The sequence below is a fragment of the Lonchura striata genome, chromosome 9 (assembly GCF_050655825.1).
Source record: "Lonchura striata isolate lonStrDom1 chromosome 9, ASM5065582v1, whole genome shotgun sequence".
In the NCBI taxonomy this organism is placed as follows: Eukaryota; Metazoa; Chordata; class Aves; order Passeriformes; family Estrildidae; genus Lonchura; species Lonchura striata.
Window position 1 is genome coordinate 19557453 of NC_140711.1, and position 26691 is coordinate 19584143.

Sequence of the window (26691 nt, forward strand, 5' to 3'; positions counted from 1 at the left end):
TCTGGGTTCAGGGCAGGAGGCTCAACCCGGGCAGCTCAATGTCTTGCTTTACCACACCAACTCCATCAGCCTGAGGTGCCAGAACAGAGCAGAGGTGAGTCCCACAGCACATGCACCAGCTCTGCAAATACAAGCTCCTTTTAACAAGTCTGATTAATTGAGCTGCTCCCAAAGAAGCACTGATTACTTCTGCCCCAGGGCAGGGAGAGGGACCAGGTGATTTCATAAGACAGAGGGGACGGAGGGTCTGAGAGACAGCTCCAGCCTGGCGAACAGGACAAGGCAGCCCTGGAGCAGCAAGATCCACAGGCAGCCAGGAACTGGAGTCCCTCCTATGCACACATGCCAGAGCTCAAATTTTCTCCAAAAGCCTTCCAAAATGGAAGGGATACTTTTATTTTAAGAGCATTCAAGAAAAAAAAAAAAAAAAAACCCAACCAAAAAACAAACCCCCAATCTTTGGTGTCACATAAGGAAAGGGAGGAAGGAAGAAAAAAAGATCTCGTGTAAAACACGAAACACTGTCAAGGGAGTGCTATGGTACAAAGGCAAAATCCAATATGAACATATAATCTATATACAGCCGTGCCAGCAGCACGGGGTGCAGTGCCAAGTCCAGTCCGGTGCCCACCACCCTCACCAGGGTCTCCAGACTGAGTCAGCCGTGCCAGGTGGCGGGCCTGGCGGCGAGGCAGCAGTGGCTGGGCCACCATACAGAGGCAGCACAGCTCCACCAGGAGCAAAGGCAGTGCTGGGGATGAGGAAGGCAAACTGCCCATCAGAGGCTGGCAGCAGCTGGAAGCCACCGTACACCTTGGCTGCATCGGCACCCGGCTTGCAGGGCATGCCCGGGAGTGGCCCCACGCCACTGCCTGGAGGAACCAGAGGTGGCCCAAAGGCTGCGGCTGGTGGCAACGGGGGCGGCGGGGGGGGCGCAGGGTAGTTCATGGTGTTGATCTGGGTCATGCAGCTGGCCAGGTGGCCCAGGAGCCGGGTGCGCACCTCAGTGTTGACGCCCTCGCAGGTGGAGAGGAACCGCGTCACCTCGTTCATGCACTCGCTGAAGCCGGCTCGGTACTTGCCCAGTACTGTGGGGTCTGTGCTCAGGGCAGCTGTGGGAGAAGAGAGGCACACAGCAGTCAGCAGGCTCCACAGGAAAGAGGGGTGCACAGCCCACAGCATTGCATCCTACAGCCCCTCTAAGCTAGGACCCAGATGGGAAAAGCAGCCCCTCTGGCATAGTATGTCTTGTGTTCCCAAGTACCAAGAATTTGGATGGAGAACACAGCCCCTCTGCTACCAAATCCACCAGCAGCAGAGACCCAGGTAGGGAACGGACAAGTCCCAAAAATCCCCTTACTCCCCCATATCCCAGAGACCTAGGTTAGAAATACAGTTACTCCAGTGGCTCTTGTGCCTCTCACACCCCCAAAACAGACCCATGTGCAGAGCACAGCTCTGCTAGCAGAAGGAACTCAAGCGGGGACTGCAGCCCTCTGTGTGCCCTCCAGCACCAGAAATGCACAAACAACACAGTGACGGTCCCAGAATCTCTTTATTGAGGATACTAGCACAAAGCATGATGCCCCTCACCAACTCCCCCGTAGCAGGGATGGAGCACTGTGTCCCCCGTGAAAGCAGGATTCAGGTGCTGGCACCAGGAATACAGGTACAGAACACAGTACCCTCATCTCCATCACTCCCCGGGGATGCAGGTGCAGAGCCTGGTGCTCCTGCTATCCTCTCTACCGAGCAGGCAGGCAGTGTGTGATGCCCCCAGCCCCCGGGTTGCAGGCAGCGCCACCCCAGCTCCTTTCCTCCGGTTCCCCCTCGGGACTCACCAGTCATTTGGGCTCGCTGGAGGCTCCGCAGGTGCTTGACGGTCATCTCCAGAATGTCGGCTTTCTCCAGCTTGGAATGCCGGGAGCTCTGCGGGAACAGGCGGGGCTCAGACCGGCCCGGCAGCGCCGTTTGCCCCCGCACCCCCCGCCCCGACCCCCCTGTGCTTACATCCTTCTTCAGCGCGTCCAGGATGAGGGTCTTCAGCTGCCCTAGGCTCTCATTGATGCGCGCCCGCCGCCGCTTCTCCATGATGGGCTTGGAGGACTACAAGAGAGGCGACAGTCAGCGTCCGGCACGGCTCCGCACGGCGCTGCCCGCTCAGTCCCGTCCCGTCCCGGCCGCCCTTACCTTGCGATGCTCCGCCGCCGTCTTCGGCTTGTCGGGCGTCGCATTGACGCTGGCGGGGGTGGCGGCCACCGGCGAGGCGCTGCTCTTCTCCATCAGGTCGGCCGGCATGGTGCGCCGGCGGGAAGAGGCGCCGCGGCGGCGGCAGCGGGCGGGGGCCGGGCCGGGCCGGGCCGTGCGGAGCGCTCGGGGCGGCGGCGGGGCCGGCGGGGCGCGGGTGCCGCGCGCCCTTGGCCGCCCCTACTTATATAGCGCGCGCCGCACGCGCGCGGCTCGTGTGAAACGTCCCCCGCCGCCGTTCCCACACTCGCGCCCAGCCAATGGGCGCCGCCCGCACGCGGCCCCGCTCGTGGACGGCGCCCGCCCATTGGCTGCGCGCCGCGCGGCGGCCGCCGGCCAATGGCGCGGGGCGGGCGGCCGCGGTTTAACCCCTTGGGCACCGCCCGCGGCGGGGGGGGGGCGCGGGGAGCGCCGCGCTAATTACCGGGTTAATTGGCGCCCGTGGCAGGCGCGGCCCCGCCCGCTCCCCTCGGGCACCGCCGGCCCCGGGGCGGGCTGCGCTGTGGGGGGCCGCGGCCCTCCGGGGTGACGGCCGGGACGCGGCGTGCCGGGCCCAGCTACCGTGTGCGGGGGCTGCGGCGAACCGCGGGGCGCGCCGCGGCTGCTGCGTCCTCCCACGGTGCCCGCAGCATTGCCGCGGTCGCACAGATCTCCCAGGGGCAGGCCAAGGCTCCCCACAGCAGACCGGCTCTCCCCCCCGGTCGCCCAGGCGTCCCCACGCCCGCCCGGGCAGCGCCACGCGGTGCTGCCCTGGCCCCGCAGGAGCGCCCGGGGCTGGCGGGGCCGGTGCCCGGGGCGGCGCGGGGCACGGGGCAGGTGCGCGGTGGCACCTCGGCGCCGAGGGCGGTGGCCGCCGTGGGCTCCGTGCCGTGCGTGGGTTCTGCTGCCCGCTCGCACGCCAGGCCGGCGGCGCGGGCACGGGCGCGCTGCTGCTGCGCTGACATCGGGGGCACCGGCGAAACCGCAGGGAGGGAGGTGCCCGTCCCTCGGGCCTGGCCCAGCCGCCCTGCTGCCTCCGCCGGCTGGTTTGGACAGTTTGTGGGTTGCTTAAAAAAAAAAAAAAAAGAAAAAGAAAAAAAAAAGTATTTTGCCTGGGGACTTGAATCCTTTTTTTTCTCCCCTCCGCTTGACTGACTTTCTCACACTCCTATTCCCATAGTCTGCCAGCTAGGCCTGAGTCATCCTGCCAAGAACTAGACCTGGCCTATTCAAAAATGTGCTCACTCGCTCTTTCTCTCTGTCTCTCTCTTTTTTTTTTTTTTTTTTGAGTATACACAGTAATGTTTTTCCACCTCCTCTTGTACCTGATCTGCACCTGTACAGGGCCAATCCCACACGTATCACCCGATCTTGCCTTTTCAGAGACCGTGAGAAAAATAAAGTTCAAGAAAGAAGAGACATGTTTGCAGATCTCACCGGTGCAAAGCCCTCGTCCCTGCATAGGCTTGCCTGCTGAGCCTTCAGAGTTTAAAAAAAGAAAAATAAATAAGAGGCAGAGTGTCATGTTTAAAACTGCGGAAAAGTACAAATCCAGGCTTTCTTTTAGCTCCTTGATGGGGCCACAAGCCTTTTGATTAAAAAAAAAAAAAAAAAAAAAAAAAAAAAGAAGGCACCCTTCAGCGTGTAAGGTTTAACTTCAGATGAACAATATTTGACGTAAGTTTCAATTATCTAGGTGCCGAAAAGCACTTTCACAGTTCGTGGGGAGATCGGAGAGAACACATTACTGTGAAAACTGCAGTATATTTTTGGAGAGCTTAGAAGTTCTCCGCTCGATCAGTATTTCTTCTAGTGCTTATAATTGCATATATTGGTGGGCAAGAAAGTTGTGACAAATACTGAGCTGGTGTTCCCTCTCCCTCCTGCGGGGATTTGCAAAGGGCTGAGGAAACGCGGCGCTGGGCAGCCCGGTCCCTCCCGGCCGGAGTGAGAACAGGCTGCAATTATGTCTGTGTGGGAGCCGAGGAGCTGCAAACCGCCTGTAATTGCCGGCAACAGGTCGGTGTGTCTGCGGGACGGGAGCGGGGCAGGCAGCAGGAACAAGCTGTCATTAGGGGTTGCCAGTCCTCGCCCACAGCCGGGATCTGGGAATTGCCAGGCAGCGGCTCCCCTTGCTGAGCTCGCACCCTGCCCATGCAGAGCCTGCCGGGTGCCTTTCGCTGTGCCAGGGGATTGGGCCTCTGGAAGCGTCTGCTTCAGCAGAGGCTTCTCAGATCCATCAGCGAGAGGGACACTGGGGTGTCCCTGCCGCACATCTCCTCCGCCGGCTGCTGCTGTGAAATGCCTTCGTGTGCAAGGGCTGCGATCTCCGAGCGGAAGCACGTATACTTGTGAATTCCCCAGGGATCAGGAGAGGAAAGGGAGGATTTGCATGGAAGGATGTCTCTGGAAATGAAATGGCTGAGGCCAAGTTTAGGCTGGAAGGCGGCGGCGAGGAGGTTTCTGACCGCTGAGGGGATCTGCGGCAGATCCTCGGGGCATCTCCAGCCCCGCCTTCTCTTGTGAAAGAGGTGTCAAGGGGGGAGGTGAAACTGAGGTAAGGGACTGCCCAGGGACTGGGAGTCCCTTGTCCAACAGTCCTCCCAAAGTGTCTTTTGCTTTGCTCCGACAATCATCTTGGATTACAAATTGGGAATTGTCCAAAACAGATTTGGGAAGAACCTTTAGACAATGCATTAGGGCTTTACTGACTGGCAGAACATCTTGGAGGAAAAATGTGTTGGCAAGAAAATTTAGACAAGTCCTGGGCACGGGCCCAGGGGTGGGAAGAAATAAAATAGGATGCTGCTGCTGGTGCAGCACGCAGGAGGTGAGGAGGTGGCAGGGTTGGCTGTGCCTGCTCTCCAGTCCTTTAGGAAGCAGCCAAGATGAGCAAAACGTGCTTCTAGAGATGCAAGTGTTTTAATATCCAAAGCTTGAAGGATCATAGGAAATACAGAAAATAGAAAGCAAGTTGCTTGTAAGAACTGGATTGCAAGAGGGATCCCAGGAGTTGCATAGCAAGCCTTTCCTCTTTGGGTTGCAGGCTGAAAACCTAGCCTGGCCACAGCTCAAAGTTGTCACCACCCTGAAGGCTGGAAAACAAGTGCTGAGTCTCAGGGACATGTCCCTGGCACAGGTGTTTCCTCTGGACAGCCCTGCACATGCCTCTGCTCGTAGTTCCCATCCCAGAAGCTGTTGTGCAATCCATATCCAACCAGCTCCCCTGGGAGGGGTGATCTCAGAAGCTTTGGGTGCAGGTTTCAGGATTTATTTCCCCTCTATAAACGTTTGCCAGGTCTTTGGAACAAGGTCACTTTCAAATTGACTTCCTGACAAAGCTCCCTGGATGAATCAAAGCTTTCATGGACATTGCTCCCCTACACACCAGGTCTTTGTGGTAAAGAGGGCAACTTCTGTGCAGCAGTGTCACTGCCTGGCCCCCTCGATTGCAGGAGCAGCTCATTTTGAGGCAGCAGCCTGGTTTTATGGCAGGTCCTGCCCTGTCATTCCACTGGGAACCCATTTCCCAAAGACCTGCTGAGAGGCAGGGTCCCAGCTCTGTCAGACAAGCCTTGGGGTGGGTGTTTGTGGCAGCTGCTCCCCAGAAGCTGGCCTCTTTCAGCTGTTCCCTGGCTGCCACTGCAGAAGAGAGGCTGAAGTGTTTATTCATTTTACTCCTCACTGTGTGAGTCAGACTGGGTGTGTTTGGGGCAGCTCTGGCTATTCTGCAGTGACACCCATTGTGTGGAGGGAGCCTCCTGGCCTCCAGAAACTGGTGCCCTTCATTCTGTTGCCCACACAACCAGGAGGCATCCCTGGGAATGGCGCAGGAAACTGGGATGAAGAGGCCAAAGCTTTGCTTGAGTAGCAAAGTGCCAGTCTGAGAAACTCCAGAATCATTAAGGACAGGTGATGAAGAACCATTTTCATCTCCCCAGCCCATCCCAGCCCAGGCTGGAGCACGGCTCTGTGCTGAGAAAGGCTCTGGGACAAGAGCCAGGATACCTGGATCTCTTGCTAAGCTGATTCCTCTTGGCAGGCTCCTATCCTGCTGAACCAAGGAAATGCTGCTGGGGAGCTGGCGGGGAGGGCATTTTGGCAGCTGTGAAATGCCACCCATGTGGATGGGAATTCCCTTCCTGATACCCATGGCGTTACTTCAGAGGTTGCTGGTTTGGCTAGAGCAGCCACAAAGTGCTAATGGGCATGAGATGGTGCAGCCCCAGCTTTCCCCTGTGTGCCTTTCCAGAGCCCCAGCTCCAGCCTAGTCCTCTGCTGGCAAACAAGGCTGGGTGTTGGCAGGCAGTGCAGCTGGGAACAAGCTCTGGGAACATCCCTAAATTTCCTGTGAGGCTTGGACTGGTATCTGGCACTGCTGCTACCAGCCAGAGGCTGTGAGCTGCCTTATACCCTTCTCTGAGAGATACTGTTTTCATGCAACATGCCCAGAGTTCACCAGACCACTGGTTTGCAGTCTGCTGGCCATGACAGGGGAGTCCACTCCAGTACAACAGCCAGCATCCTTGGCAAGATACAGGAGCTCTATGCAGAGGGACAGACAGCTGAGCCTGCATCCCTCTGAGAACCAGAAATAAATGCACAGTCACTGCCACGCTCCAGAGGGGAGAAGGAGCATCTCAGCTCTCGTTCACTCCCTCTGTGGTGGGAGGTGTTGGCAGTGAGAACCGAGTTATTTATTTATTAAGATCCCACTTGTGTTGCTCCCTGAGGCTGCTGGTCTCTGTGCTGGAGCTGTGCTGCTTGCGTGCTTGCAGGAAATGGAAAGACTTCAAGCTATGAAGCAGGAGTACATATATGAAAATATTGTGAGTTGGGCAGTGGTGGGGGTGGAGAGGACATGAGGGCTCACTGGCACAGAAGATGTCCCTGTCCCAAACACTAAGCGAAGGAACCCTCTTGAGAGCCAGATGAAGGTGGGTGTGCATCAGCTGCACATCCTGAGTCCAGCCTGCAGCCGTGTTGCTGCAGCTCTAGCGTGTGAGCCGCCTGTGATCCCTGACGTGCTGTGGCTGCAGGAAACCCCGCAGGCTTTTCCAGAACATGGCTTTTAAGTCAGATCAGACCAGCGGTGCGGTTTGCAGCCCAGCTGTGCGCAGCTGGGTCGGCGCAGCCAGGGGATGGGAAGACGTGGGCGGGAGCGTGGCGAGGTGGGAGTCTTGCCAGCCATCCTCAGCGCAGGGAGCCTGTGGCTGGGTGTGTCAGCCTGCCCTCAAATTCCCAGCACACAAGCCCTTTTCTGTGCCCCCTCTGCCCTCTTCCCCTGGCCCTGCCGGCGCCTGCAGCTAAGGGCAGGTGGGAGCCTTGGCATGTGGCTCTCTGGGGACTCAACCTTCACTGACTGCAGACTCACGAATCCCACAGGGCCAGCCCTTGGCCATAGTGTCTGTGTTCTTCTGCAGAGTGATCAATCACATTTTCCAACACAGTTCCTTCTCCTTGGCATTAATCAGTCCAAGAAGGCAGCCTGGACTGATTGCTGCCATTGAGCTTTCTGCTAAATTTACCAGCTGATCACCATCTCTTCTCTTCGTGTCATGAATTGGCAGCAGGGAGTGTGATGTGTAAACTTCACGTTATCCTCAAAACCCTGGCAACTGCAATGATGCAGCAAGAAAATATTTGGAACCTTTGGGAGGTGTTGCAACAGGCAGCCCTGCCTCGCTCTGGGAAGCTCTGCTGAGGGCAGTGCAGGAAGGACAGGCAGACCAGGGGTCCTGTGCCCCACCAAGGGTGGGGACAGATGTCTCAGCCTCCCTGGTCTGACCAGGTCCTGCAGCTCTTGGGGCACCAGGCATTTCCTCTTGACAAATAGGAGTGGTCACAATTTGCCAGCCCTCCCATTTCCATTATTCCTGTATCCATTTTTTGAAGAAAACACAGGATACTTCATGGTGCAGTGCTTTCCTACAGCAGAATGGAGCCCTTACAGAACCAGCGTCTTTCTTAATGTGTAAGTAGATGGACTCTGATAAATCCAGGGTACAATGAATCATTTGCACTTTACCTGATCTCCCTGGTGCCTTTAGTTTTGTTTCAGTTTGGCAGCATTATGGAGAGAATTAGCCTTTCTCGCTAATATTGAAATGCACACATAATCTGAATCCTGTAAAATCAATACTCATAATTCAAGGCGACAACAGAGCTCAAATTAGTCCTTTAGCTATATCAAGAGTATCAGGATGATCACGCGTGATTTGGACTAGGACCTCACGCAGACACACGGCTTCGGGCAGCGCAGGGCAGGGTGCTGCGGAGCGCGGCCGGGGGGACGCGGGGCGCGGATCCCGCCCGGCCCCGCCCGGCCCCGGGAGCCGCTGGATCGCGCCAGGGCCCCGCCGCGGCGGCAGGTGAGGTGATGGGCGGCGTGCCAGGGGGACACAGCGACCGTGGATTTTTGTTTGTTTTTCTGCCCAGGGCAGGCAGCGGGAGGAGGGGATTGGAAATCCTCAGCACACTTTGACAGCAGTGCAGGGTGTGTGCTGGAATGGAGTGGTTTCTCCCTTATTTTTCTTTTCCTACTTGCTGATGTGTAGCCAAAGCTCTCCATTAGCGCTTTGGCCGCTGACAAGTGTTAGCAAGGGGTGGGATTTTTGGAAAACTCCTGAGCATTTTCCATTTCCTTTGCCTGGTGCATTGGCTGCACATGTGCTGGTTCAGAGCTGTGTGCATGCCCTGGTGCCAGAGATCATACTGGAGAATCATCCTCATGTGGGCTAATATGAGATCTCTTGCAAGCTAGTCAAGAATTGATGTGTTACTAATTGCTGTAATAGAAAATACTATCCTTTAGAGGATGTTGTTGTTTTATAAACAAGGGGATAATTTACAGTTCAGTTGCTTAAATCATACGTTAATTGCTATGTGTAATGAATAAATACATTTACAAGTACAACATTTAATTTGCACAGATTCCAGAAGTCTAGGCATTAAGAGGCAGATCATTATTTGATAAGTAATCTGGAATGTCGTATGAAATGACATTTATTTTCACATGATGAAATATTCTGAAATGAGATTTCAAGGTCCTTGTCCTTCCTTCCCTGCAGTGAAGGGCAGTGTTGTCATCGGCTGCCTCAGAAATGTGTCCAGGCTGCCTGGGAACACAGAAGGAGGCAGGAATCCTCCAGGAGTGACACAGAGTGGAACAGCAAACTTAGCTCTATGCAAATGCAAGTTTTTAATATTACAAAATGTAAAGAGAGAATATAGAGCCAAAAATGGGGGATATATGGAGCAGCCTGGGAGGCTGCACATCAGTGATGGCAGGATGGCTGTGGGGCTGTGAAAAGCATAGGGAGTACCTGAGGAGTTGAGCTGGGAGTATTGATGATGAAAGGGAGGCATTAGTGCTGCTGCCTGGGCACTGGTGAGAGCACAGCCCAGTGTGAGGATGCAAGCAGAAGCAGCAGCAAATAAACCCAGCAAAGTGAGCTTTTGCAGCCTGCTGCTGGTCACACGTGCCTGGTGGCTGTTGCTTGCTCCATGGGAGGCTGCAGGAATCTGTGCAGGACTGTGTCCTCTTCTCCAGGGAGTGAGGAGCCCTCCCTGCTGCTGCCTGCTGCTGGAGCCAGGGCTGGCTGCTGCTGCCCAGAGTAAGAGGCCCTGCAAACAGAAGGCACCTGTGCTTCAGTTGCTGATATTGAATAATCTTGGGCTACTGGTGCCCTTTTGCAGGCCCATATCTTTATTGGAGGCTGTTAAAGCCAAACCTCCCAACAGCAATAACATGACTACAAAGCATTTCTAAGAATAAAGTACGTGGGAATAAAGGAGATACTGAGATCCCAGCCAATTTCAGTACAATACAAGTCTGAAGTACCTTATAAAGTTAACAAGTCAAATTTAAATGTATACAAGGCTCAGGAGCATACAGGAAACAGGATTGACCAAACCTTTGAAGGCCCATCATTGTCTTTCAAAAAGTTCACTGAAAGGCTCATGTCATAAAAAAAGGTGTATTCACATGGCTGATACAGTGATAAACCTGGTGGAGAAATGCCAGCAGCCAGAGTGGGCAGGGATGCTCCCTGCAGGGATGCTATGGTGGCCCAGCCCCTTGTTACAGAGCGCTTTGCCCTGCTCTCTCTGTTGCTGCACCACAATAAAAGAAGGTTCTTCTGGTGTAAATCTGGGGAGTGTTTGGCAGGTGACTGGCTCCAAGACAAGAAGTAACCCTTGTCCTGGCTTTATGACAGGTCATCCAGCCTCTGCAATCTTGCTGCTGGAGAAGTAAAAAAATAACTCTCCTGCCTTGCCCAGCACCATCTTCATCACACTCCTGAGCACCACAAGCTGCAGCCAGGAGTGCAGCACATGGTGGTGGCTTCCCTGTCCCCTGTGATATCAACACCCTGGATGCCACAGACAGGAGAGGGCAAGGAAAGAGCTAGGAGAGACTGCTTGTGCTGCATGCCAAGGAGCTTGTCCCTGCTTTCTCAGAGCTGAAGACACCTGTAGATTAAAAGGGTCTTCTGTAGGCACCTGGAGAACAGTTTGTGAATTGTTACAATGTGAAAACTATGCCCAAAGGTCCTAAGCCCTCTGCTGTTTAGCTTCCTTGAGCACCAGATTAAGAGCCAGCTGTGGTCATGAAATGCCAGAGACCCAGAGCTCTTTCAGCCTGCCTGAGTGGTGTCAGTGTGGCGAGCTTACCATGTCTGATCTTTCCTTCTCCTTTGTGCTATTTGTGTTTAGCAGGCTGTATTCTGCCTTCATCATGTGCCATTGTGTATTTATACATTTTACATCCATTTGGAAGCAAGAACTGGTGCCACAGGACTTACCAAACCAACCACGCTCTCTAGCAGAGCATTCATGCAAGCTGCATTGCAAACCATACAAAGACTGCAATAGAATGGCAGAAAGAGTCTCAGGAAAATGCCCTGCTACAAAGACATTGGAAAATCAAAGTTGTTTCATGGCTTATTTGTGAGCAGGAAGCAAAACCACCCTGATTTGGTGCCTCTGAAGAGGCCAGCAGAACTGAGATACATGTTGCAGGACTCGGCGTGCAGGAATTCATGAACCATAAGGCCTTGTCAAAACTAATTTTTAAATGAAATGCAATGTCCTAGCAAAACACATGCCTGAGACTTAAACCAAAACCAAAGTACAAAATGTGGCGTTTAAAGGCTGGGTTCCATCTCAAGTGAATAAAAGCCACATGCATTCATCTGAGATCAGATTTTGGCGAGATTTGAAGTTGTGCTCATGGAGGCTGCAGTGAGAGCAGGCAGAGGACGTCTTCATCTCCTCCTACAATCCTGTGCACATGATCAGCCTTTCTGCACTTTAAAAATGAAAAGGTTTCTGACACCAACCCTAGGCCCCCCAGGTGTGTGATGGAGCATCCCAGGGCTGCTCAGCTGCTAGCTGCTTGCTCCACACTATGTGCAGGCAGCAGTGAGGTCACTTCCACCAGCCTGAAAACCTGGTGCAGACCTGCATCTCTCTCCCCTTGCTGCCCACAGTGGATTTGGGACTGTGAGCTCCCTGTGACACCACTCTGTAGCAAGTGTCCTGCAAAAGAGCCAGTATTGAGGCTTAACCTTTATTAATTGGGGAGAGGAAAAAATAATGCTGGAAAATATTGTCAAATACTTCAAATTAATGATTAATTCTAGATGGAGTGATACTGTTTGATGTGGTCTTTGCTGGTTTAAACAGGAGAAGGGTGATTCACTCTAAAGGAATTTATAAAAACACAAGTATTTGCTCATGGACAATAAATACTGGGGCAGATAAAAAGGGGGATGAAGTGTTCAGTGTTGTGATAGCAACTCTGCTTGAGAAAACTTTTGACCTTCTCACATCTTAAATCAACGGGCCCCCCTCCCTCACTTTCCTCCAGGCCTGCTCGGGAGGCTGAGGGATCGGGGTACGTGGGGGCACACCGGGCTCGCCCTGGGCTGTGCTGCTGGCAGGTCCCCCCTGTTTCCCTCTGGTTCCCACGGGGAGGACTGGGCACCCGCCGGCGCCCGCCGAGGGGCACAGGGCAGCACCCGACAGCAGTTTACACAATCTGTGTACACAGCCTAATCTGTCAATTTGCCTGTTGTAAAAGTAAGCGCATAAACCTGTGCTGAAGCGGCTGTGGTTTACAGAGCTGCCCTACCGGGGAAGCTGAGATTTACGCTGTCTAGTGGCGAGAGAGGCATCCCGTCCGTCCCATCCCATCCCACCCCATCCCATGCTGTCTCACCTGTCCCCTCGCAGTGCAGACAGGCAGGCTGCCCGGAGGGCTGGCTGCAGGCAGCGGAGCCCGTGAACAGCCCAGCGGCAGCAGAGGTGCCGGCAGCGCTGCGCCTGCCCCACGGCGCCTGAGAGCCATCGGGTGGGTACCTGAGGGAGGGAGCCTGCTATCTACCTTTCCCGTGGGAATACGATGCAGCTGAGATAACCCCCAGACCTTGCTGGGACTCTGCCAGTGTCATTAAAGTGTTGACATCTGCTGATTACCCTGACATGATGCTGGTTTTATTGAGACAAGATTAGCCACTCGCACTTTGAAGGGAGGCTGGGCACACACGCTAACTGGTGTCCCCTGTCAGGAAGGGCTTCAGAGCCTTTTCCATTCTGGTCTTTTTTCTTTATGAAACTCTAACTATTTATGCCATAAAAATAACAGCATGAGAGTGAGGGCACAAAGCAGGCAGAGCAAAATCCCTGAGCCAGTGTCCAGCCTTTCCATGTCTGTTGTGGGTTAGCCAGCAGTGCAGGGTGGCCCTGGTCACATCACCTGTCAGTGTGGGGCTGATGGAGCAGAGCTGATACCCACAGAGGGGCTGAGCCCCTGCCTGCAGCCATTCCTGCAGCATCGCCTCGCAGGCTGTCAACAAGCCTTTCATCACAGCCCCTTCTGACATCAGCCTTTCCAAAACACCTGAGCTCCTTGTGGTCCCTGTGCTCATAACACTTGGAAGTGACAGCGGCTTCTGGTTCCAATTAACCCAGGGGCAGTTTGGGGACTATCTGATTGCACTGCAGTGGAGGGGAGAGGAGAAAGAGCCTTTCTGGGAAGCAGCGATTGAGAGTGTGGGTGAAGAACTTCAGAAAAAAGCAGATGGTTTCTCTCTTTCCTTCCTCCTTATTTTCCTTGTCTTTTTTTTTTTTTTTTTTTCCTGAATTCCATGAAACAGACAACCCAACAGCACATTTTTCACCATCAAAGCTTTGCTGAAGGGAATTCTCCACTGCTATTTCATTTTTTCCTTATGTTCACAGATTGTAAAGCAAACGGCCTCTGGAGAGCAGGGAGGGCAGATCTGTCCCAGGGTGACAGCGGAGGACTGGCTGACATCCTTGGGACATGACAGGCAGTCCCTGGCAGCTGGCAGCCAGGGGAAGCGAACACGCATCTGCCTTGGGATGCTGGGTGGCAAACATGGCATCGCAGCTGGCAGCTGCTAGCACTGGAATCTGGGACACAGGGATTTGCCAAGGTACATAACCTCTGCCTTGGACACCTGCACAAGGCTAACAACTGTGAGCAGAAGCTGCAAGCAGCAGGGGAAAGCAAGCTCCAGTTCCTGGGCTGGCCCCACTGACTGATGCTCTCCTGGGAGGAGATGCACTCACAGGTCAGCAGAGGCAGGTCCCACCTGGAGCCTTCCTCCCACAGCCTTCCCACGGTCACACCACAGACAGAGCTCCCAAATATTATGTCTCTGGGAGAAACAGGGAGGGAGGAAGCTGTAATCCTGTGAAATCCCAGCCCACACTGTGCCAGTCCTTTAAATTACTCTCACATGCAACATGTTCAATGCCTGTTGAAAGGAAGGTGGTTAAAGGAGGAGATGTAAATGGAAAATAAGCTTGAAGCTTATTTTAAAGATGGAGCTGGAGGGTTCTGTCTTGTTAATAGATCTGTTTTTTTAAGACACCCTTTTTAGACCTGGCAATGCTAGCTGCTTGCTGCCTTCTGCGATGCATGGCAGCACTGACGTGCTCTGGAAGGTACTCTTTGGAAAGGAAGAGTGAGGATTCAGCAAGGGAATACAGCAGAGGGAGGGACATGGCAGCCAGTTGTGCTTGGAGGGCTGGAGGATACTCTGTTGGCTCTGTTCTCCTTCCACCGGTGACCTGGACAAAAAAAAGGGAGCATTTTCTTGCAAAATGTGCTTCCCCAACCAGGAAAATGAGATATGGAGGCTGATGTGGGGCCAGGAGCTCCTGCCCAGTCCCCTGGCATTGGAAGGTGGCTGGACAACATGCTTGCTACACATGCATGGCTGAGTCAGAGGAAGAAAACATTAGAAGGGAATGGCAAAACTGCTGGGAAGACAAATGGGACTGAAATGACCACTGGGACCAAGAGGGTCCAGAGCAAGTCCCAGCTGGAGCAGTCACAGTCAGAAAATAACTTCATTGCTCATTGAGACACGAGCCACATGTGAGAGGGACAAGCCAGCACGGACTGGCAGGCACAGGCATCCCTTGCACTGTGTCTCCATCGCCTCCGTCACCACTGCTCACACAGCAGCGCACAAAGCCTGCTCCTTGCTCTAGGCTGGAGGAGGAGGCACTGGTGAGGAGCAGCCAGCCCCATGGGGTTTATCACTGGGTATGTGTTGTGCTTGTCACCTCTGACATCAGCTCTATGCCTCGAAGATGTCCTTTGCCTAAGGAAAAGCTGCTTCCAGGCTCCAGACCCAGGACAGCAAAAGGCAGCGGCCCTGGACGAGGATGTGGGTGCACTGAAGGGATGGAGCCACCCCACGCTGTGATGCTGCTGGCAGTGCAGAGCCCAAACGCTGAGCTGGGCCTGTCCCCACGCCCTGGGGCTCCAGAATTGCTCACCTAAACTTGGCAGATTTTGAGTGAAAGCAGGCTATTTTTGAAGGTGCTTCAACCCCACTCTATACACGTCATAGGCATGCCCAGTGAAAACAGGGGTACTTCTCTCTTTCTCCCTGCTGCACCCCAGGAACCCGTGCAGCCCCACTGAGTGGGAGTGGGGTCCGTGGGAAGAGGACAGAGCGAGGCTCGCTGGCTGCCCGCCGGAGCCCGGCGGGGCCGGAGCCAGCCCAGCCAGGGAGCTGCTGCTTTTCACACCCCGCCGGGCTGCCGAGCCCCGCTCCCTCCGCGCTGCGCCAGCGCTGCGAGGCTCAATTACCGCGATTACTTCAAGGAGTCAAACCGGCTGCCGGCAGCGCTGGGGAAAATCTTTGTTTCCCGTTTGGCTTTGTCAAAGGGAAGGAAAGAAGTGCCTGGGCATGCGGCGGGGGGTGAAAGAGCCTCTGCTGTGCTGCACGAAGGGCAAAAGTCAGAGGGCGGCTGGGTGTTGGCGTGGGAGGAGGCTGCCCGGGCCAGCTGCCCTGCTCCGCCGCTGCCGCCGAGCCGCGCTTGGGGCTTGGGCAGCCTCCAGCGCGCCCGGTCACTCAGAAAGGGCCGATGAACAGCCCAGGGATTGTAGAGAGATGCAAACCAGTTAGTGGTGGAGACAGCCTTTAAAAGTGAACGTGAAACCTTGGCAAGTTAAAAGTAAAGTCACAATAAAAGGAATTTAAAAGTCTGTGGAAGAACATGCAAAAGGTATTAAAACCTGAAAATAAACATATTTGCATAAAGGCCAGGAGGAGGAAACCAGCCAACAAGCTGGTGCAGGTTGTGAATGATGAACAGAGCACCCAGGGAAGGCAAAGCCTCATCAGCAAACTGAGTGGTGGCTTGAGAATGCTCAGACAGTGCCTGTCACCCTTCCTGCAGGGCTGTGCCAGGAGCCTGTCCCACAGCAGAGGCCTGCTGGAGATGTCTTCTAACAAAAGGAGGTGGCACACATGTGGGACGAGGCAATGCCAACCCAACTGGTGGTACCCAGCTTTTCCTGCCAGCCTAGGTCAGAGGTGGGGAAAGAAACATGAGCTGCAGCCAGAGGAGCTCAGAGGATCTCATGGGCAATTTGGGAGAACTGATCTATAACAGATCTGGGTCAATGCAGCACTTAGGGGAGACTCAGCACCACCTTGCAGGAGGAAGCCATACCTCACAAATCAGCCAGGTGACCAAGCGTGGGGAACAGAGCAATGTGCCGGTCCTGGAGCAGTGAGACATCCAAAAGATCTTGGTTTTTCTGCCTTGGCACCTCTCCAAAAGGCCTGGTGCTCAATGGGCTGAAAGGACATTTGCCTTGCATGGAAAAACAACTGGTTAAAAGACTTACAGACAGCAAAAGTAGAGCTGGCTACTGGGCAGGAGCTATTAAAAAGTATTAAACTTCAGGCTGGTAAAATGACACATGAAAATCGGTATTGATAAAGGCAAAGCAACGACCCACAGGGAAGCAGCCCCCAACAGCCATGCAAAATGCTGATCCCCTCTTCAGTGATGCTCGGAAGGAGTCAGGACAGCAAGCATGATGTATGATTAGGGAAAGAAGAGAGAACAACTAAACTCTTTTGAAGTAGTATATGCAGTGTTTTGGTTTGTTGTTTTTTTTTTTTTTAACAGAAAGGATGTAAGGGAAATAAAGAAGTATGAAGAAAGGCCTTAAGGATGCTTGGGAATAGAGTTTGGAGGCATGATGAGAAAAGACCAGGAAAGATCAGATGTCATGGTCACACAAGCTTGGAAGAGCAGAAGGAAGGTCATAAAGGTCTCAGGAATCAGAGCAGGAGATGGAGGGACACCTGGCATCAAACTGGAACAGTGGAATCATGCTGAGAATATGTCCAAAACAAGAAGGAGGAAACCTTTGCCTTCATCAGCACTGCTCAGCTGTGAAACCCTCAGCCACAGGCTGTAGTGGCAGCCAAAAGCACAAAGTGGGGAAAGCTGCACCCGCTGATGCTGAGTCTGTCTGACACAAGTGCAAGCATCTGAGACAGAACTCACCCACTCCTGAGTTCTCTGCTCCCCCAGTACCTGCTGCCTTCACAGCAGGGCCTGGGGCTCCTGCTGCTTTGCAATCTGGCAATTCTTGGCCCAGGAAAAGGGTGAAGGAACCAGGATACCAGGCCATAAGGCTGAGCTGAGCACACAGAGGCACCTTCTGAGATGCAAAGGGTCAGGCAGGAAGCTGTGTCTTGCTGCTTTGTTTTCCATGTGCTGCACTAGCTTTGAGCTGCCAGCCAGAAATGCTGCCCTGCTGCCTCCACTGTGCAGCAACTTCACCCCTCCCCGACTTTTATGAGCAAGGATTGACCAAGATTTCCTCTGCCACATTGACAAATACCTTGAGTCAGGAGGAAAAAGAAGCTGAACCTGTCTCTGCATTGCACACTGGCATGATGTCATAGGCTCTTGCAATCAGTGGTTTTGGTTGGAAGTAACCTTGAAGAAGTTCCAACTCCCCTGCCACCAGCAGGGATGTACCCACTAGATCAGGTTGCTCCAAGCCCCATCCAGCCTGACCTTGAACATTTCCAGAGATAAGGAAGTGTTATGGGTGTCTGGACAGCAGCTGCTGGGTGCACAGCCTGAGCTACTGCCAAGGGAGGGACACACCAGGGCAGCAGGACTCGTCTGTCAGGGCAGCACTTGGCCTTTGGCAAGTGAGTTTTTTTGGTGCAAAGCCATTTGCTGCCTATCTGACTGGCCAGCCTGCTGTGAGCCTGGAGCAGCAGCAGGAGAGCTCCAGAGCTCCACACCAAAATCCAGGCCCCCCGAGGTCCCTTCTGCCCGCAGCGAGCAGCCTGGCCAGCGCCCGTGCCCGGCGCCCTGCCAGCTGCCCCGGTGCTGCCATCCCGCACGCGAGGGCCGGGCAGGGGCTGCCGCCGGCATCGTTCACCCTCCAGGGCGCGGGCCTGGGGTGGGATTTGTGGAGATTATGCCGGAGAATTACAAAGGAACAGACTTTCCCACAGACGCTTCAATCGCTGCCCTGAGAAAGTGTGTGAGCTGAGGCAGGCCGCCTGCCTCACGGTGCTTTGGGGAGCGCACAGGAACAGCACACACGGTTTTTAATAATTAAGTAACTTTAATTGTCCTGGGAAAGCAGCGCTTGCCTTGGGGCACTCTGCGCAAACTCATAATTAATGTTACCAGGAGAGATTACGGGAAGGAGAACTGAGAAATGATTCACTTTTGCTTTTTAAGCCTCTCTGTGTTAAAGCTGTATTATCCCCTGGTTTAAAGCCTCATTTAGCTGTGAAGAAAGCCAGTGTGCTCACAGGGGGAGGTGGGGAGAGGCAGGCAAAGCACCCTGACAAATTACAAACAGCCGCGCCAGGCTCCACCACCAGCCCTGGCGGGATGGGAGCCGGCAGCTGGCTCAGCTGGGAGCATCCCGGCTGTGCAGAGCAGCAGTGTGGTGGAGAGCCCAGAGGAGTGAAGGATGCTCATCACCAACCCGGGCCCGAGGCTGGCATGTGTGTGTAATTCCCACGTGCACCTTCTTGCTTGAGGGTTCCAAAAGCAGCTGCCAGCACAGGAGTTGCCAGACAGTACCAGGGCAAAGACTGGTCTCTCCCAGTATCCCCAGTGCACCAGAGGGCTAAATCCTGGGAAGCCTGAATTTAGCAAAGTGAGAGCTCCTCCTTGGAGTCAGAGGGTGACAAGCCCTTTGTAAATCTGATTTATTCCAAGTAAATAAAATGGGCATTTAGCACCCTAAACCTGGCTACACTCCTTCCATAACCTGCTCCCAGCCCTCCAGGGACCAGTGCTTTCCAGAGGCAGCACGTCACCCGTGTTAGCTGTGCAGCAAGCCAGCGATCCTCCAGGACACGCGCGGCAAGGGCGGACAAAGTCCCTGTGCTGGGATGTGCCTCAAGCAAGCTGAGCCCCCGGAGCTCCCAGCCCTCCTCCGAGGCAGCTGCCTGCCCCTCTGGCTCTGCTGAGCAGGGGGATTCATTCAGCTCAGCAGAAATGCTGCTGCTGAGCCCAGCCCCATGGGGAGCCCAGTGGACAGGCACTGCCGGTGCTGCACAAAGAGGTGGGCAGTGAGGGAGGGATGCAAATCCTTCCCGGGGTGTGCGGCGCCTGGGATCCGTGGTGCTTGCTGGCGCGTTTCACTCACTTTAAAACCAACAACCTATTGGACTGGAGCGCCTCTTTTCTTTCTTTTTTCCTTTTCTGTTTTTTTTTCCCTTCCGCCCAAAGCAAATCATTGGACTCACGCAGGACACAAGGTATTTTACTCTATAGAAATCCTTTTTTCAGGCAACTATGTCAAGAATGTTTTCATACTTTGGGCTGGATGGGAAAAAAAAAGGGCTTAATCCCCTGAGATGGTTATTTCTCTGAAAACAGACATGCAAATGCTGGACTTGTCAAACCTTAAAATGTTTTCTTTATTCAGGGAATTACTGCCTGCCTGCTGAGCCCGGGTAATGCTGACAGGCTAAGCCCGGGGCCTTGGCAGCAGAGCATGCAGAGTGTGGGAAAGGGCGGCTGAGGCACGCGCCAGATAAGATCATACAATAAATGATACAGCCCTCTGGAGCACACGGCCACTTTCATATGCAAACAGGCCTGCCAGTGCACACACACACACACACACACACACACACACACACACACACATTGCCCAGGCAGGAGGCAGCACCTTGCAGCACGCCCGGGCAGACGTACCTGCACACGCATGCACATGGCTGCAGGGCTGGCAGGATGCAGGGAGATGCAGGGGGATGCAAGACAGGTTTTGCTCAGCCCAGGGAGTATCCTAGGTTCTGGAGCAGGGGACATCTTCCCACATACCCATGGTCTGGCCAAGGACATTCCCTGATTGTCTTGTCATGCCTCAGTAGTTGCATTTTGGTGCTGCTGGTGACCAGGTTCTTGCTGCATCTGGGGCATGGTGGCTTGGAGGCCCTTCTAGAACCCTGTGAGGAAAGGAAAGTCATCATTAATAAATTGGCTACTTCTTTCTTCCACATATGGGGTAAAACCTGGAAACAGGACTCAAATGGCTTGGAAGATGACAAAGATGATCCAAAATGCACAGGTCTTTTAGTTGCATTCTTTTAGCTGTTGTGTTGTTTTGGACCTAAGTGAGGCTTTTTGGTACACATGCCTGGGGCTCTGCAAAGCAGCCACTTATTCTGCCCTCTGGCAGGGCTTCATTTCTAAAGAGAAGCAAAGAGCATGACCCCACTGATAGGAGCAATAGGACTGATGGTGCCATGCTCCTGCTGCCCATGGAGGCAGTGCCAACTTCCCCCAGGCATCCACAGAGCCCTCACTTGAGCAATTTTTGCTTTCTTTGCAATGTGCAAACCTGATTCAGCCGGGAGACGGGCAGGCAGGAGGCCGGCGTGAGCCTCCCTCGAGCTCTAAGTGTGGCACCTGCACATTTATTTTAGACGTGGTGCCTGGCAGAGCTGCCGTCATGGGTCACAGTGCTGGTGGGTCACACAGCCAGCCACAGCTAATGACCCATGTGCTGGGGTAGGAACAATGGCTCTGAGCTGCTGAGAGTGCAGCCAGAGCTGTGGGAGGGAGCCACCACAGCAGCAGCAGCAGCATTTGGAGCCAGAACGGGCTCCCTTGGGGAGTCAGGTGCCACCCCAGAGCAGTGCTGGCACCAGCCCAGGCCCCCATGGGCTGTTGATGGCCAAAGTCACCCTTTCCTGTCCCACCATGGCAGCCTGTCCTGCTCTGACACCACCACCCACTGGTGGTAGGTTCTGCTGGGACATGTTTTGCAGGGTGCATCACTAAGTTAATCTCAGCACAGTTCCTCCTAACCCGAGCTTAACTTTTGACATGGTTACAGTTGTATTTTTAGGGCATGCAGGAGCCTGAGTGCGGGGGCAGAAGGCTGCTGAGCACACGAGGGGTGGCGAAATTGGTGGTCGGTGATGGATGGCTGCCCTGTGCTCCTCCAGAGCCCTGCACACTCACAAATCACAGCTCCTCACTCCTCACTGCTCTCAAGGTAGCTGGGGAAGGGGGAGAGCCACGATGGGGGGGTCCTGGCATCTTCCTCCCGGCTTAATACGGTGCATTCACACAGATAATCTGTCAAGGAAAAAATGAGCCAACAAGCTATCTATTCTTGTCTGTGCTATTTTCCCATGTCAGAAACAGGCTGGGCTGAAAAATGTAGGTTTCTCCTTTCATCTTGCCTTTCAGAGCCCCTGAACAAGATGCCTTTCTTTGCCAGCACTCGCAAGGAGATCTTGCCTCGAAGAGCAGAAAAAGGGGCTTTCTTTTTCTTTCTTTCTTTCTTTTTTTTTTTTTTTTTTAATATCTGTGCCCAGGCTGTGCCAGTAGCAGGGATGTAGAGTAGCTTTTATTTTCCTTGGGAAGGGAGGCTGCTGTGCTGATCTCCTCCTTGAGCTCCCACTGTTGTTACTGTTTCCACTAAGCTGAATTAGGGTTGACAACAAATATTTCCCTTCCACATTTTATTTTTAGCACGAAAAGAAGTGTCTGGGAAGGCAAAAATAACATTTCACCAGGTGGGAGGCCCCAGTGATCGAGAGACAAGTGATGAAATGCTGCTGCATCCTCCCCTCAGCTGTGTGATGCCAACACATCAGTGCTGGACACTCAGCAACACCCATCCTTTCATGAGTGCCAGCATCCTGCTGTGCCTCTCGCCTCCATACCCAGTGGGTCCACATGTCCCTGCTAGCCAGGCATGCTGTGGTGCAGCGTCCTCTCCCTCAGACCACGGGGCAGCAGGGAGCATGAGAGGCAGCAGAGGTTCTGCACACCTCAAGTTTAAAAGGTGGTGGCAATCCTTACCCTCCTCTGTCTGGGCATCTTGGGCTCACGTGCCCTTTTCATACAGTTGCTTTGGTCTAATAAAAGCAAGAAATGTGTTTTTATAGGCTTTGTGGTCTGTCTTTCATTAATCACATTTCTTTGCATTCTTGTTGGTTTGTTCTACTTCAGTGACTGGCAGTGGCCACCAGCTCTCCAGCTGTGTAGGCTGTTCTGCTGGTGCTGGGGTGTGTTTGTTGATTTATGGAAGTGGTTTTCAAAAAATAATATTTGAAATGGCCAGGTAACAGCCAAGTGCAGGGAGAGGACATATCAGCAGCACTTGTATAACAGTGATCCAGCAATCTGGTTTCTTGTAAAAGCAAATAGTTTAAAGGGTCTTAGGCTGTTCTGCTTCCTTCACAATTTTGAGAATGTTTTGAGAATTTGGCAATTATGGTCTTCTTTACTATGGTTTCCGTGACCTGGGGATCACACATGGCAAACAAATAAATCCTTTCTGAGACCAAATTAGTGGTACCATTGAAGCTTACATTTTAAATTTTTTTAATGTATCCTTTTGAAACAAGAGATGGATGCTTTTCCCTTCTCCCAGTGCAGAAAAATGGAAAGTTAGGCTCTATCCCCAAGACTTGGAGGAGTCTGTCCATTCCAATTATCAATGCTAGAGACTTGGTCCTTACAGCCAACGGTGACACACAGTCTTGCTCGACTTCTTTTCCTCTCAGCTTTTCTTGGAGATTTTGTGAAGATGAGCAGAAAGAGGAGACAAAGCTCTGAAAGCAAATGCTTCTTCCCTGGAGGATGCCTAAGCAGCCCACAGTCACTCAGCGTGTTTGGTTCCTGCCACCTGAGGACAGGGGCAGGAATTCCTGCAGGGAAAGGGAATCCTGCAGAAGAGATGGCCAAGAGCTCAGGCTGCCATGAGCTGCAGCAGCAGTGCCTGCTGAGCCTCGCTGGTGCCTCGCAGGGCCAGCACCCAGTCCCACCAGAGCGCTGCCAGAAGGGCTGGGGATGTGCTTCTCCACCAAAATGCTTCTAAGGCAGGGCTGCTGGAAGGAACTGCAGGGAAATAGGGATCAGACAGAGCAGGCAGCTAATTGGGAGGAGCAAGAATACATAGGTAAGATAAAAGAGAATGTTTGCATTGTCTGGAATCCCCAGGCCATCCCAGCTTTGCCTCCAGCAGTTTGGTGAAAAGCCCTTTCCAGCCTTTGAGAAGGTCATGGTTAATCTGGAATCAAACAAAATGAGCAAGCGAAGGCGAGCAGGCAGGAAGGCATGCAACCAGCTCCTTTGACTTTTGGGAGGACTGGGAAATTTGTAAATGCAATTGCTTGTGGTGGTGCAGCACTCAGATTGCCACAGCTTTTGCATGACAGTACCAAGACACCCCACCTAAGGCTGGAGCTGCTCCAGGCTCTGGAGAGAAGAACCCGTGGCCTGAATACACAAAACAGGAGTGGAAACAGGCAAGAGATGACTTTCCCACAGGCAGAGTGGGGCAGAGCTGGAGCCACCATTGCCCCAGTTATGGCTGTGGCCACCAGCTGCCTTGCCCCGGGGGCAGGCTCAGGGCTCAGCTGTGTAAACCTATAGGGACCTGGGCAAGAGCTGGATGAGCCCAGGAATTTTTGGGAGCTCAACGTACAATGTCAGTGGGAGCGTGGCAGGGATTTGAGATGTGACAGTAGGACAGAGACATCTGGGCAGTGTGATGTCACTGCCAGCTCACTCAAGTCTTTGTCCCTGCTGCCAAGCAGAGTACTTTGGGACCTGGAACACTGCAGTCCTTAAACTTCAGCCTGGGAGTCTCCCTCATGAGAGAGGAAGGGGGTGGCAGGCAAAAGCAAGGTCATCCTCAGCCTCTTCCTTCCTCCCACAAAGCTGGGGGATGGTAGAATGCTGCAGGGACCAGGACATGCCTGTCCTTGCTTTGGGCTGCCAGAGAAAAGGGACTGAAGCCACAGGTGCTCCATGGGAATGAGCACTGCAGCCTCTGCAGGGTTGGGAAACCGATGTTATCACAAGGGAGGGTTCACCTCAGCAGAGAGGTGAGGAGCAGCTCCCCCCAGCCCAGCCCCACAGCCACTGCCCCAGGCCCTCTGCCAGCTCTGCGGGATGCTGGGAACCACCTGGACTGCTCCAGCAGACAGGGCAATGCCAGTCACAGCACCCTGTGAATCACCAGCCCCAGCCTGCAGCCAGATCCTCCACCTGGCAGGAGCAGGGTACACCTGGGTACACCTCATTTCCTGACACAGGGGCCTTTCCCTGAACAAGGGCTAGGTCTTGGAACAGTCTCCTGGCTGCAAGGCAGGGCTGGGAGCAACTGGACAGATGAAGCCCTGGAAGATACTTGCCTGGGCCTCCTGGGAACCTGCAAAGTGTTTCTATGGGCTTGGAGACTCAGACCCCCAGCCTTCACCCATGTGTGGAAGGAGGTTCTGAAGTCAACACAAATTCAGAAAAAATACCCAATGCGTGTGAATAAAAACTTATGTGAGGGAAAACATTACAAAGAGGGCCCAGACCCTGGGCAGCTGATCCTCCACTGCTGTCCTAGGGAGCATGTGGGAAGACCCTTCCTTTCCCGCAGCAGGATCTCATTTGACACCTCTCTGGGTGCTCTGTCAGGCTGCCCCGGCACCCACGGGTGCACTGGGACACTGCAAATCCTCTGCACCCCTTGCCTGGCTCCCTGGGCGAGCTGGCCAGCCTGCCTGGGAAGCGAGCCTGCAGTTTGGCAGGAACCGCGCTGCTCTCCGGGCTGCAGCGCTGCCCCGGCACCAGCGCTGGCCCCATGCAGACCCGGCTGTGCTGGGGACACCGGGGCCGGGGCAGAGCGGGCAGGGAGCGTGGGCTGCTGGGCACGGCAACGCCGGGCAGACAAAGGGGAGCCAAACCCCAGGGGAAGGCTTGGATCAGAGCCTGTCCCGGAGTGTTAAGCTGTTCGCACAAAGCTCCTTGAGCGCAGGCTGGCTCTGCCCCCTCCGCTGCCTTCTCCCTCTGCGGGCAGGGCTGGTGCCAACGTCGGAACCTGCTAATCAGTAGCTGCAGCAGCCGCAGCCTCCCTCAAGCCTCCCAGCCTCCCTTCCCTCCCTCCCGCCTTGACTGCCGGCCAAGCGCGGCCGAGCCTGCCGGCGCAGGAATGTGTGAGAGCCATGTGTCACTTCTCCAGACTGTGGGAAAGTGCTGCTCCAGTGAACTCACAGCAGCTGCCCTGCCCCAGCCCCAGCCCCGGCCCTGGCCCCGGAACAGGAGCTGGGCTGGCCGCCCTGGGATGCCGGTGCACTCCCACTCCGCTCCCCTCAGCGTGGGTCCCCTGCCAGCCCCCAGCCCTGCGGGTGACAAAGAACATCTGAGCCCCCAGCGCCTGCCACAGCCACCGCGGGTGGTGAAGGAAGGGCTGCTGACCTGGTTTTCCTTTAGAAACAGTTGTTTCCCTGCACTTTTATGTTGATTTTTTTTTTCCTAGATGAAGGGTGTGGGGTGCTGAGAACAGGAGCAGCCACTCGGGGAGCCGGGAGCTGCTCCCATGCCGAACTCTCACCACCTGGCACTTGTACAAGGCTCTTCGTCTTCAAAGCCCTGGGCAGACAATGGCCCCTTTCAGGCTGCGTGGTGCCTGCAGCCGGCCAGAGCCCTGGCCATGGTCAGCCCGCCTGGCATAGGCTCGGGTCTGGCTCCAGCACTGGACATGCCTGCCCTCTCCTACGAGAGAAAAGCACGATGCTGTGTGCTGGGGGGATGCTCCTGAACCCACATTCCAGCTGCTGGGGGAGTAGTCAGCCCCATTCCTGTTCTCCAGCATCCTCCTCGCCCACCACAGCCCTTTCGGGTGTTGCAGTGGCTGTCAGCACGGCATCTCCCGGAGGAGCTTGGTGCTGGAGCATCAGCATGGCCCTCAGCTCTGTGTGGAGGGTTGGCTGCCTCTCTGTGGGAGCCCCCTGCCCGGCAGCTCTAAACGCACACAAAAGCAAGACCAAGCTGAATAGAGGGTGGGGAACAGCCTGTCCCTTTTTTCCCCCCAGCCCCCTGCCAGGGGATTAATTGCCGACCCAGGGAGCAGGAGAGCTGTGCTGGGGCTTGGCAGGAGGGCAGCAATGCAAAGCACTGAAGCAGTGTGTTCAATGGTTGGCTGGTGCCTCTGTGCCTGCTGCCAGACCTCCCCAGCTTCCTCCTTGCCGTGCTGGTCCCAGCCAACCAGGCTCTACAGACAAGCACCTATTTCTGCCCTCATTTTCATCTCCTTCTCCCAGGCCTGCCATGGGCTCTCATTAAAGCTGCTTGCTGGGGACTCATTAACTTGGCAGGCTCAGTGAACCTGGGTCAATTAAAATAAAGCTCCTTAGCTTCTCTACCCTCTGCTTTTCTGCAGTGTTGACCCGCTCTCTTACTCCTGTCTGCATCCTAAACCAGGTAGAACAAGGACAACAGTCCCTGACCTGCAGCATGTCCTGTGTGTGTCAGTCCCAGGACCACCTCTGCCATAGCTCCTGGCCCAGTTAGCACCAGTGACTCTTGGGGAGCACGCTTGGTGAGAACCTCTTTCACAGGAAGCTGCAGGTCCCATTAGGGTGGCTGAGGTACTTGTAATAAGTAGGGTAGGATGGCTGCAGTCTGAAATTTTGCAATCAACATGCCCTTAGCCTCTGCCAGCACAGCTGCCTGCAGTGCTCCTTGATGGGTTGGTTCTGACCTTGTGCCTGCAGACCCCCAAAACATCTCCCACCAGGTCCCCTTAAAGTAAGAGTGCTGCTCAGGAGCAGAGCCAGTTCCCCAGGCTCTGTGGTGCCCAGCACTTGTTGCTTGGCCAACCCATACTCA

General features: G+C 54.4%; 1 protein-coding gene and 1 long non-coding RNA gene across 2 annotated transcripts; both read right to left on the reverse strand.

The window, feature by feature from the left end:
* Positions 1–554: 554 nt before the first annotated feature.
* Positions 555–2404, reverse strand: HES1 (hes family bHLH transcription factor 1). The gene is made up of 4 exons (XM_021536809.3): positions 2191–2404; positions 2011–2106; positions 1842–1929; positions 555–1112 (listed from the first exon to the last, which is right to left on the reverse strand). The coding sequence occupies exons 1-4, from the start codon at positions 2296–2298 to the stop codon at positions 637–639; spliced, it is 768 nt and encodes a 255-aa protein (XP_021392484.1). The 5' UTR covers positions 2299–2404; the 3' UTR covers positions 555–636.
* A 7004-nt stretch (positions 2405–9408) lies between these two features.
* Positions 9409–17355, reverse strand: LOC146766648 (uncharacterized). The gene is made up of 2 exons (XR_014957388.1): positions 12452–17355; positions 9409–9852 (listed from the first exon to the last, which is right to left on the reverse strand). It is a non-coding gene; the product is annotated as an uncharacterized LOC146766648 (long non-coding RNA).
* Positions 17356–26691: the final 9336 nt, after the last annotated feature.

What these genes read in the sequence shown, in the direction of transcription:
- HES1 (XM_021536809.3), bottom strand. Translation starts at nt 2,298, where the DNA reads ATGCCGGCCGACCTGATGGAGAAGAGCAGCGCCTCGCCGGTGGCCGCC. An exon ending in CGGCGGCGGAGCATCGCAAG is followed by an intron (nt 2,107 to 2,190) that starts GTAAGGGCGGCC and finishes CCTCTCTTGTAG; the next exon opens with TCCTCCAAGCCCATCATGGA. An exon ending in CCAGCGAGCCCAAATGACTG is followed by an intron (nt 1,113 to 1,841) that starts GTGAGTCCCGAG and finishes CTTCTCCCACAG; the next exon opens with CTGCCCTGAGCACAGACCCC.